A 12,843-nucleotide genomic window follows, 5' to 3' on the forward strand; every position below is an offset into this window, starting at 1 on the left:
CCCCTTCCTCCAAACCACGGTAAGCTGAGGGTTATTGATTTAGATTTTGAGATACTGCACAGAAACAGGCCCTTCGGCCCACCGGGTCCGTGCCGCCCAGCGGTCCCTGCACACCAACACTATCCTGCACCCACGCAGGTCACGGGGAGAACGTACAAACTCCGTACGGACGGCGCCCGTAGTCGGGATCGAACCTGAGTCTCCGGCGCTGCATTCGCTGTAAGGCAGCAACTCTACCGCTGCGCCACCGTGCCGCTCAGGTTCTTATTAAATCTTTCCTCTCTCACTTTAAACCTATGCCCTCTGGTTCTTGAGTAAGGCAGCAACTCTACCGCTGCGCCACCGTGCCACCCACACTGCGTCAGCTTATTGGGTAACTGGCAGAGGTGAGGGGGCGTTGCTACAGGTGCCTCGACATGCCATAACCAAAATCCACTATATAGAGGCCCGTTGTATTGCGAGGGTTTTCTGTACCTCGGTACACGTGACAATAATAAACCTTTACCGTTCCAATTACATTTTTAGCTGTAGTTTAGTTTCGAGATACAGCACAGAAACAGGCCCTTCGGCCGACCGAGTCCACGCCAGCCAGCGATCCCCACACACTAGCACTATCCTACACACACTAGGGACAATTTATAATTATACCAAGCCAACTAAGAAAGCGAATGATATGTTGGCATTCATAGTGAGGGGATTTGAGTATAGGGGCAGGGAGGTTCTGCTGCAGTTGTACAGGGCATTAGTGAGACCACACCTGGAGTATTGCGTACAGTTTTGGTCTCCTAATCTGAGGAAAGACATTCTTGCCATAGAGGGAGTACAGAGAAGGTTCACCAGATTGATTCCTGGGATGGCAGGACTTTCATATGAAGAAAGACTGGATAGACTCGGCTTGTACTCGCTGAGGGGGGATCTTATAGAAACTTACAAAATTCTTAAGGGTTGGACAGGCTAGTTGCAGGAAGATTGTTCCCGATGTTGGGGAAGTCCAGAACAAGGGGTCACAGTTTAAGGATAAGGGGGAAGTCTTTCAGGACTGAGATGAGAAAGGTTTTTTTCACACAGAGAGTGGTGAATCTGTGGAATTCTCTGCCACAGAAGGTAGTTGAGGCCAGTTCATTGGCTATATTTAAGAGGGAGTTAGATGTGGCCCTTGCGGCTAAAGGGATCAGGGGGTATGGAGAGAAGGCAGGTACGGGATACTGAGTTGGATGATCAGCCATGATCATATTGAATGGCGGTGCAGGCTCGAAGGGCCGAATGGCCTACTCCTGCACCTATTTTCTATGTTTCTGTTTCTAACCTACAAACCTGTAGGTCTTTGGAGTGTTGGAGGAAACCCAATGTCTCAGAGAAAACCCAAGCGGTCACAGGGAGAACGTACAAACTCCGTACAGACAGCACCCGTAGTCGGGATCGAACATGGGTTTCTGGCGCTGCAAGCGCTGTAAGGCAGCAACTCTACCGCTGCGCCAACTTGGCCCCCCACAATCTGCTGTCGACTTTGCTCAAAATGATACCACAAGCAAGTAGTAATATCTTTTTTTATTTTGTTTGCAGCTCATCAAGTTATAAAGTGGAGATTAAATGACAGGTTGAGCGCAAACTCAGAGTGGAGTGCAGGAATGAGTGGTACATCAGCAGAGAAGCTCAACACCAACAAAAAAACAAGCCAAGGGTGCTATGGAAAGAGATAAACCTGCGCACATCTGCATAATACTGATCTCACTGGATCTCACTGGAGGTCATCGTAGCTCATTAGATCCAAAAATGATTTCACCCATGCCAGAGCAGGAATATACCTGTAAACACCAAGTTCTCCATTTCCATCACAACCACAACAACCAATAACTCGTGGAAACACGGAACTGCGGATGCTGACTTACACAAAAGGACGCAAAGTGCTGGAGTTACTCGGCAGGTCAGGCAGCATCTCTGGAGACAACACGGATAGGTGACGATTCGAGTTGGGACCCTACTTCGGACTGATTGTCGGGGAGCGGAGGGGAAGAAAGCTGGAAGGGTGGAGATACACAAATGGACACAAAGTGCTGGAGTAACTCAGCGTGCCAGGCAGCATCTCTGGAGAGAAGGAATGGAATGGGTGACGTGTCGGGTCGAGACCCTTCCTCAGACTAAGAGTCAGGGGAAAGGGAAGCGAGAGACAGTGGAAAGAGAGGAGGCAGGACAAAGCGTGATTGTATCGGTGGGGGGGGAGGGAGGTGGAAAGGGTGGGGGATAAAGCAGGAAGCTGAACCCTCCTCTCTACCAGCTCCCAGGGGTTATGGTGAAAATGCCAGAGAATAGGGGAGGTAAGATGGATCAGCCATGATTGAATGGCGGAGTAGACTTGATGGGCTGAATGGCCTAATTCTGCTATCACCTACGACCTTCCTTTCCCCTCTCCACAATCAGTCTGAAGACAGGTCGTCACCTGCCCCTGTTCCCCAGAGATGCTGCCTGACCTGCTGAGTTACTCCAGCGTGTCGCACCATCCAGCAGCCAATTAGCTTCCCTCCTCCACGCCATGCACCCACCGCCTCGAGGAGGAGGAGTATGAGGAGGAGTTACTTGTCCACCGTCTTGCCTTCGCTGGGCTCGTCGCCTTTGCCCAGCCCGCGGATGGACAGGTCGTACACCACCTCCTCGATCTTCTTCACGTCGTACTTCAGGCCGTCGTAGCGCTTGCGCAGCGAGTCGTTCTTCAGGTTGAGCAGCCGGAAGCCCGAGTCCAGCTCGTTGATGAAGGAGGAGATGCGCAGAGGCCGTGCGTAGTCGCCCGCGGTGACGCTGTTCAGAGCCAGCCGCGACTGTGCCGGGGGAGGCAAGGGGGAAAACGCTGGGGGTTATTGCGATCTGATCCGTGCCGCCATTAACATAGAGCACACAACAGCACAGCACGGGCAGTACAGCGGCAGAGTCGCTGCCTGACAACGCTGGAGACCCGGGTTCAATCCTGACTATGGGTACTGTGTATACGGAGTTTGCACGTTCTCCCCGTGACCACGTGGGTTTTCTCCAAGATCTGTCAGAGATCGGGTGTCAGAGGTTATGGGGGAAATGGCAGGAGAATGGGGTTAGGAGGGAGAGATAGATCAACCATGATTGAATGGCAGAGTAGACTTGATGGGCCGAATGACTTAATTCTACTCCTATCACTTATGGACTTATCTTCGGTTTCCTCCCACACTCCAAAGACGTACAGGCTTGTAGGTTAATTGGCTTACGAAATGTAAATTGTCCCTGGTGTGTGTAGGATAGTGTTAGTGTGCGGGGATCGCTGGTCGGCGCGGATTTGGTGGGCTGTAGGGCCTGTTTCTGTGCTGTATCTCAAAACTAAACTAAACAGTACGGCAAAGGATCAGGCCCTTTGGCCCACAACGTCCTTTCTGAGATCCCAAGGGAAGGAGGGCGGGGGGTATATCAGGTGTGAGAAGGTGAGTGAAAAAGAGATTAAACAAAGTGACAAGGGAAGAGAATAGAGACGGTGAGGGGAAACAGAGGAAGGGAGGAAAGGGGGAGAACTGTCGGGCAATAGAGGATACATGGAGAAAACGCTCAGAGGAGAAACAGTGGAATGGGCACAGAGTGAGAGGAAGAGAAGATTCATGAGGATGTTGCCAGGACACAAGGGCTTGAATTATAGGGGGAGGCTGAGCAGGCTAGGACTCTATTCCCTGGAGCGCAGGAGGATGAGGGGTGATCTTGTGGAAGTGTACGGAATCATGAGAGGAACAGATCGGGTGAATGCACAGAGTCTCTTGCCCAGAGTAGGGGTATCGGGAACCAGAGGACATAGGTTTAAGATGAGGGAGGAAAGATTTAATGGGAACCTGAGGGGCAACTTTTTTTTTAACACAAAGGGCGGTATGGAATGAGCTGCCAGAGATTAGGTTGTTGAGGCAGGTGCTACCTTGACGTTTGAGAAACATTTGGACAGGATAGGTTTGGAGGGATATGGGCCAAGTGCGGGCAGGTGGGACTAGCAGATGGGACATTTGTGGGCAAGTCGGGCCGAAGGGCCTGTTTCCACACTATCTGATTCTGATTCTCTGGGGAGAAGGCAGGAACGGGGTACTGATTGAGAATGATCAGCCATGATCACATTGAATGGTGGTGCTGGCTCGAAGGGCCGAATGGCCTACTCCTGCACCTATTGTCTATTGTCTCTATAACAAGAGCGGCGAGAGGGAGACAGTACGGGGAGGAACAAAAGTAAAAGGGAATGAGGGAGGATGCAGGTTGGGATACGGTGGGAGAGTTAATGAGCCATTCATGTTTCCACAAAGAACAGCAACATTGAAAAGAACCATCTCAAGGTATTGCTCAGGAGAATGAATGATCTGCCATATATTAGGGCAAGGAACAAAACAAGGGTCAAAGAGGTTGGAGTGTGAGCGGTGGGGAGGTTTTGGAGGGAAAGTGCCTGGGCAGCGGGTGTCCAGTGGTGGAGCAATTACATGCTCGAAGCCAAAATTCAAGCTCAGAGATCTTACAACGTGGCAAGGGGTTTATTTTAGAGATGCAGCGCGAAAAACAGGCACTCGGGCCCGCCGAGCCCGCGTCGACCAGCGACTCCTGCACACTCACACTATCCTACACACTTTAGTGACAATTTACAATTTTACAAAAGCCAATGAACCCACAAACCTGAACATGTCTTTGGACCGCATGGGAGGAAACCAGAGCGCCCGGAGAAAACCCACGCAGAACGTATAAACTCTGTACAGACAGCGACCGTGGTCAGGATCGAACCCGGGTCTCTGGCACCGTGAGGCAGCAACTCTACCGCTGTGATGCCGTGCCGTCCCAATGTACTGAAGGAGATTTACAGGGGATTCGGGAATAAGATACAGCGTATCTTACTGTGTATCTTGTATATTGGCATTCATAGCGAGGGGATTTGAGTATAGGAGCAGGGAGGTTCTGCTGCAGTTGTACAGGGCTTTGGTGAGACCACACCTGGAGTATTGCGTACAGTGTTGGTCTCCTAATCTGAGGAAAGACATTCTTGCCATAGAGGGAGTACAGAGAAGGTTCTAGCCTTAGAGGGAGTACAGAGAAGGTTCACCAGATTGATCCCTGGGATGGCGGGACTTTCATATGAAGAAAGACTGGATAGACTCGGCTTGTACTCGCTGGATTTTAGAAGACTGAGGGGGGATCTTATAGAAACATATAAAATTCTTAAGGGGTTGGAGGCTAGATGCGGGAAGATTGTTCCCGATGTTGGGGGAGTCCAGAACCAGGGGTCACAGCTTAAGGATAAGGGGGAAGTCTTTTAGGACCGAGATGAGAAAACATTTCTTCACACAGAGAGTGGTGAGTCTGTGGATTTCTCTGCCACAGAAGGTAGTTGAGGCCAGTTCATTTGATATATTTAAGAGGGAGTTAGATGTGGCCCTTGTGGCTAAAGGGATCAGGGGGTATGGAGAGAAGGCAGGTAAGGGATACAGAGTTGGATGATCAGCCATGATCATATTGAATGGCGGTGCAGGCTCGAAGGGCCGAATGGCCTACTCCTGCACCTATTTTCTATGTTTCTATGTAGGTGGAAGATCGTGAGAGGTCCCATAACGCCCGGCCATTTACACAAAATGGACTTGGATGAAGAGACGGCTGTGAGGTTTGGAGGCGGAGCGCCAGTCACGGGGGTTCTGCGAGGAGCACGATATTTTACAGCCCACCATTAAGTCGCGTGAACGTGCGCGCGTCTGGACGGGGCTGCGATTTGTGCAGCAGCTCGATCAGCAATTGCTTCACCTCTCCATAAAGCTTACGGTGGCTTACCAGTTCATTGGCGAGAATCAGCAGTCCCGAAAGGTAATCCTCGATGTCGAGATGGAACCCTTTGTGTCTCTGCACTTGAACTTGAAACGCAACCAAAAAGCAAACATTTAATTTAATTTCTCATTGTTGTCTGGTTTAAAAAGAAATCGATTTAACAGAATACGTCACCACATTTCATCAAATTGTATTAGATGTTAATGACTAATTGAGTTATTCTTCTAATCTTTTTACATTGCTACTTTGGAGGAACTGGATAGAGTGGACGCGGAGCGGATATTTCCACTAGTGGGAGAGTCTAGGACCAGAAGCCATAGCATCAGTATAAAAGGACGTACATTTAGAAAGGTGATGAGGAGGAATTTCTTTAGTCAAAGGCTGGTGAATCTGTGGAATTCATTGCTGTGGAGCCCAAGTCATTGGGTATTTTTAAGGCGCAGATTGAAGAATTCTTGATTAGTACGGGTGTCAGGGTTTATGGGGAGAAGGCAGGAGAATGGGTTTGAGAGGAAAAGATAGATCAGCCGTGATGGAATGGCGTAGTAGAATTGATGGGCCGAACGGCCTAATTCTGCTCATATAACTTATGAATTTGAGCGGCATGGAATCAAGCCCTTCGGCCCACTGAGTCCATGCTGACCATCAATCAACCAGTTCTATGTTATCCTACTTTCACATTCACTGCATACACATATAAAAGGGGCAATTTAACAGAGGACCAATTAACCTACAAACCCTCACGTCTTTGTGATGTGGAAGGAAACCTGAGCACCCAGAGGAACCCCATGCCATCACAGGGACTCCACAAAGACAGCGCCAGAGGTCAGAATCAAACCTGGGTCGGTGATAGACACAAAAAGCTGGAGTAACTCAGCGGGACAAGCAGCATCTCTGGAGTGAAGGAATGGGTGATGTTTCAGGTCGAGTCCCTTCTTCTGACATTTTTAGCGTCTGCTTTTGCAGAGAGTTAGAAGTAACTCTAACTTGTGTTTTTTGTAGTCTTTTCCCCATCCACATTTTGCCACGTGGTATAATCCGAACCAAGAACTGTAGGGAGGTAGAGGTGGTGTATTCTCAACACTTTTTAATGAAATGGGTTTAACTTTGGGAATGTGATTGCCTTTTTACCAGTTTGTTGAGTTGCTTTCTGTCAGTTTATTGTAAATGTTTTTTTAAATCTGAAATGTAGCCAAAAGTACAATGCTTATGATACACAGTCCTCTGTTCAGAGGGAGACCTGTCTGAGCCATTATATTATGGGGTTTTTTAAATGCATGAATTTTCAACTATTGTACCCAGAGGGTGACCATCACTCATCATTCTTGCAGGTCAGAATTTTACTATTTCTGTACTTCAAATGCAGTTGATGAGTTTTAATCAGTTTTTAACTTTGACTCAGAAACATAGAAAATAGGTGCAGAAGGAGGCCATTCGGCCCTTCGAGCCAGCACCGCCATTCACTGTGACCATGGCTGATCATCCACATCTGGGCCCTGGTGTACCGGGCCCTGGTGAGACCGCACCTGGAGTACTGTGTGCAGTTTTGGTCTCCAAATTTGAGGAAGGATATTCTTGCTATTGAGGGCGTGCAGCGTAGGTTCACTAGGTTAATTCCCGGAATGGCGGGACTGTCGTATGTTGAAAGGCTGGAGCAATTAGGCTTGTATACACTGGAATTTAGAAGGATGAGGGGGGATCTTATTGAAACATATAAGATAATTAGGGGATTGGACACATTAGAGGCAGGAAACATGTTCCCAATGTTGGGGGAGTCCAGAACAAGGGGCCACAGTTTAAGAATAAGGGGTAGGCCATTTAGAACGGAGATGAGGAAGAACTTTTTCAGTCAGAGTGGTGAAGGTGTGGAATTCTCTGCCTCAGAAGGCAGTGGAGGCCAGTTCGTTGGATGCTTTCAAGAGAGAGCTGGATAGAGCTCTTAAGGATAGCGGAGTGAGGGGGTATGGGGAGAAGGCAGGAACGGGGTACTGATTGAGAGTGATCAGCCATGATCACATTGAATGGCGGTGCTGGCTCGAAGGGCCGAATGGACTCCTCCTGCACCTATTGTCTATTGTCTCAAGATGAGACCTTTGCCTGAGGGCTAAGAGTTCCCGTACCCCGGGGAATAGATTGATCATGTATTGTAAGAAAATAACTGCAGATGCTGGTTCACAAAATGCTGGAGTAACTCAGCAGGTCAGGCAGCATCTCAGAAGAGAAGGAATGGGCGACGTTTCGGGTCGAGACCCTTCTTCATCACAAAATGCTGGAGTAACGCAGTGAGTCCCACCGGAAATTGGAGGAACAGCACCTCATATTTCGCCTGGGCAGCTTGCAGCCCAGCGGTATGAACATTGACTTCTCCAACTTTAGATAGTTCCTCTGCCCCTCTCTTCCCCTCCCCCTTCCCAGATCTCCCACTGTCTTCCTGTCTCCACCTATATCCTTCCTTTGTCCCGCCCCCCTGACGTCAGTCTGAAGAAGGGTCTCGGCCCGAAACGTCGCCCATTCCTTCTCTCCTGAGATGCTGCCTGACCTGCTGAGTTACTCCAACATTTTGTGAATAAATACCTTTGATTGATCATGTATGATCGACAAAGGGGGACTGTGAGAGAATTTAGGAAGGCCTTGGTACGTTTCTTTGTGCGTGATGTTATTGTCAGTTATCTGTAAAACCAACAGTGCCCATGTACGGGTCTGAGTACAGATGCTCCCCGGCTGACGATGCTTCGGCTTACGACATTTAGACTTTGCGATGGCGCAAACAGCAGCGATCCCTTAGCGAGCCGCAGCTCGCTGCCGGCCACGTGATCAGGTGTATTAAATGCATCTCGACTTACAATATTGTATAAGAAAATAACTGCAGCTGCTGGTACAAAACGATTTATTCACAAAATGCTGGAGTAACTCAGCAGGTCAGGCAGCATCTCGGGAGAGAAGGAATGGGTGACGTTTCGGGTCGAGACCCTTCTTCAGACTGAAGAAGGGTCTCGACCCGAAATGTCACCCATTCCTTCTCTCCCGAGATGCTGCCTGACCTGCTGAGTTACTCCAGCATTTTGTGAATAAATCGACTTACAATATTTTCGGTTTCCGATGGGTTTCTCGGAACGTGACCCCATCGTAAGTTGAGGAGCACCTGTAATGTAATTTAGGCAGCTTTGATCAAATCGATTAAGCTGTTTAAGTAACTCGGGTTGGGCTCGTCTGCACATACACTTGTTTGTTCGGCAGTATATAAACCAAACAAACAAATGTCTGCTGCTCTCGAGGAACTGTCTCCCGGGGCAGTTCCTCCGTGATTTCACGTAATGAAGTCTCGCTCTCCATAGGTCCGAGTCCACGACTGATGATTTCTCTGACAGGCTGCCTCTGGTGTTATTGCCACGCCAGAAACGCAGAACGAAAGCACAGCGGAGTAACGTACTTCCCAGTATTGCTGCCACATCTTCCCGTGTCACCAGGGTTTCCGACTCCAGATAGACGACGAACGCAGCCAGGAAGATCAGACGTTGCAGTACGAACCGCCAGTGCTCGTTGAACCTGGATAGAAATACACAGCGTCACACACAGGTTTGGCCTCATCCTCAATGCAGGCAGTACATTGCGATCAGTGATCATATTATTGGGCTGACAATCTCAAGAATGTTTAGATAAGTAACGGCACGGTGGCGCAGCGGTGGAGTTGCTGCCATACAGCGCCAGAGAGGCGAGTTCTATCCTGTTCACAGGTGCTGCCTCCACAGAGTTTGTGTATTCGCCCCGTGAACGCGTGGGTTTTCTCCGGGTGCTCCAGTTTCCGCCCACACTCCAAAGGCGTACAGGTTTGTAGGCTAATTGGCTTTGGTAAAAATTGTAAATTGTCCCTAGTGCGTAGGATAGCGCTAGTACACGGGGATCGCTGGTCGGCACGGACTCATTGGGCCGAAGGGCCTGCCTCTGCTCTGTATCTCTAAACTAAACTAGATTTGGGTTAAGAATTGTCATGTGTACCCAAAAGCCATCAGTCTGCTGAAGGACCCCGAACCAAAACACTGTCTGTACATTTCCCCAATATCCAAATTATGTTCTCCAGTTGCTGCCTGACCCGCTGAATTACTCCAGCACTTTGTGCCCTTTTCCCCTCTAAACATTTCCTGGCCATGTAGCTGTCTGAAGAATGGCTCTGACCCAAAACCTCACCTATACAGAAATGCTGCCGACCCGCTGGGTTACTCCCATACTTTGAGTCTTTTTCCCCGTCTAAACCTTTCCTATCCTTGTACCTGTCTGAAGGAGGGCCCTGACGCAAAACGTCACCTGTTCTCCACAGACGCTGCCTGACCCGCTGAGTTACTCCATCACTGTGTCTATTTTTTTGTAAACCAGCACTTGCAATTCCTTGCTTCCACATGTCTGTAATCTTTGAGATGTCCTCCAAGGTGTATAACCCAAGCATTGACCCCTGTATGGAAGGTAGACACAAAATGCTGGAGTAACTCAGCGGGGCAGGCAGTATCTCTGGAGAGAAGGAATGGGTGACATTTTGGGTTCGAGACCATATAATATAACCATATAACTACAGCACGGAAACAGGCCCGTTCGGCCCTACCAGTCCTCGCCGACCACTCTCTCTGACCTAGTCTCATCTACCTGCTCTCAGACCATAACCCTCCAATCCCCTCTCATCCATATACCTATCCAATTTACTCTTAAATAATAAAATCGAGCCTGCCTCCACCACTTCCACCGGAAGCCCATTCCATACAGCCACCACCCTCTGAGTAAAGAAGTTACCCCTCATGTTACCCCTAAACTTTTGTCCCTCAATTCTGAAGTTATGTCCCCTTGTTGGAATCTTCCCCACTCTCAAGGGGAAAAGCCTACCCACGTCAACTCTGTCCGTCCCTCTTAAAATTTTTAAAACCTCTATCAAGTCCCCCCTCAACCTTCTACGCTCCAAAGAATAAAGACCCAACCTGTTCAACCTCTCTCTGTAGCTTAAGTGCTGAAACCCAGGCAACATTCTAGTAAATCTCCTCTGTACCCTCTCCATTTTGTCGACATCCTTCCTATAATCTGACCCTTCTTCAGACCCCTGTATTTTGTCTTTACAGTTGCTGATGGGTAGGCTGTTCCTTTCCTTTCTTCCCCACTTCATTTTTCAATTCAAGTACTAATAATTTGGTTTTCACCACTGACCTGTAGTATTGGTCTGCAGGAAACTTGGTCTTCAGTTCTGCCAGATGTGTCTTCACAGCGTCAAAATGTTCCCGCGCTTTTTGGCACTTGTTCGGTACTAACAAGGAAATATAAATCAACAATTAAGACTAATACAATTTTTTTTATCGCATTGGGTAAAGCTGCTGCCTCACAGCACTAAAGTCCCAGGTTTCTATCCTAACCTCGGGTGCTGTCTATCTGGAGTTTGCATAATCTCCCCGAGACCACGAGGGTTTCTTCCCCCATCCTATTTGTAAGCGAGCATTTGTAGGTTTAAAAAAAAAGACACTTAAGAGTGCTGGAGTAACTCAGCAGGTCAGGCATCTTCTCAGGAGAACATGGATCAGTGATGTTTCGGGTTGAGGATCTTCTTCAGACATTGTGGGGGGTGGGTGGAAGGAGGGGGAGGGCAAAGGAAATGTCTTTAGGACAGCTTACAACCCAGTGGTATGAACATTGAATGCTCTAATTTTAAGTAGTTGTAACATCGACTTACACTCCCCTCCTCTCCCCCTTTGCCTCCTTCCTCCACCCTAGTTTTTTTTACCAGAACCAGGGGCCACATTCTAAGAATAAAGGGGAGGCCATTTAAAACTGAGGCGAGAAAAAACTTTTTCACCCAGAGTTGTGAATTTGTGGAATCCTCAGCCACAGAAGGCAGCGGAGGCCAATTCACTGGATGAATTTAAAAGAGTTAGATAGAGTTCTAGCGGCTAGCGCAATCAAGGGATATGGGGAGAAGGCAGGCACGGGTTACTGATCGTGATCAACCATGATCACAATATATGGCTGTGCTGGCTCGAAGGGCCAAATGTCCTCCTCCGGCACCCATTTTCTATTTTTACCAGCTCCATAGTTCTCCACATTGTTTCCCTCTTGAGATCACACCTTTCCTAGCCAACAGTGGGCTTACCAGACACGCCTTGAATAGTCCCTTTTTCACCTCCAGCTCTATTCACTCTACCCCTAACTTTCCACCTCCACCCCTAACTTTCAGTCTGAAGAAGAGCCCCGACCCAAAATGTCACCCATCATTTTTCTCCAGATGCTGCCTGACCCGCTGAGTTGCTCCAGGAATGTGTGTCTATCAGTGGATAAAAGTTACTGCCTCAGCTTTCTTCCGCCTGTGATACTTACTTTCTTTAAAGCCGGACATCTGATGGACAGTCTGCAGCAGGGTTAGAATCTCACGAGCTGTTTGTTCAAGGACTTGAATCACTTTTCGTATATCCTGTAGATGTCAAGGAGAGTAGAGAAAGACTGAACACAGAGGGACACTGCAAGGGAAGTCGGATTTATTTCTCAGAGATTAGAATTAGATTTGTATTAGATTAGATTAGAATTAGATTTCCACGCTCTTTTCCACATTATTGCGGTGAATTTCCTACAAAAGCTTTTTATCGGGTCTAAAGCCCCCCGGGGTGAGAAAGAAGGGGGGGAGGGATGGGAGAAGGGGGGGGAGGGAGGGAGAAGGGGGGGGGGAGGGAGAAGGGGGGGAGGGAGGGAGAAGGGGGGGAGGGAGGGAGAAGGGGGGGAGGGAGGGAGAAGGGGGGGAGGGAGGGAGAAGGGGGGGAGGAGGGAGAAGGGGGAGGAGGGAGAAGGGGGAGGAGGGAGAAGGGGGGAGGAGGGAGAAGGGGGAGGAGGAAGAAGGGGGAGGAGGAGGAAGGGGGGAGGAGGGAGAAGGGGGGAGGAGGGAGAAGGGGGGAGGAGGGAGAAGGGAGAAGGGGGAGGAGGGAGAAGGGGGAGGAGGGAGAAGGGGGAGGAGGGAGAAGGGGGGAGGAGGGAGAAGGGGGGAGGAGGGAGAAGGGGGGAGGAGGGAGAAGGGGGGAGGAGGGAGAAGGGGGGAGGAGG

At 49.3% G+C, this 12,843-nt stretch overlaps 1 protein-coding gene across 1 annotated transcript in view; it reads right to left on the reverse strand.

Annotated features, from left to right (window-relative positions):
* Positions 1-1,533: 1,533 nt before the first annotated feature.
* The window catches only part of tsn (translin), a 12,626-nt gene continuing 1,316 nt past the window's right edge, over positions 1,534-12,843 (reverse strand). The window contains exons 2-6 of the mRNA XM_078403285.1: positions 12,130-12,223; positions 10,972-11,068; positions 9,218-9,333; positions 5,794-5,873; positions 1,534-2,813 (exon numbers count right to left, since the gene is read on the reverse strand). Coding sequence (XP_078259411.1) covers positions 2,571-2,813; positions 5,794-5,873; positions 9,218-9,333; positions 10,972-11,068; positions 12,130-12,223 — 630 coding nt within the window. The 3' untranslated portion in view covers positions 1,534-2,570. The remainder of the gene's footprint in view (positions 2,814-5,793; positions 5,874-9,217; positions 9,334-10,971; positions 11,069-12,129; positions 12,224-12,843) is intronic.

The sequence above is a fragment of the Rhinoraja longicauda genome, chromosome 8, assembly GCF_053455715.1.
Source record: "Rhinoraja longicauda isolate Sanriku21f chromosome 8, sRhiLon1.1, whole genome shotgun sequence".
Lineage (NCBI taxonomy): Eukaryota > Metazoa > Chordata > Chondrichthyes > Rajiformes > Arhynchobatidae > Rhinoraja > Rhinoraja longicauda.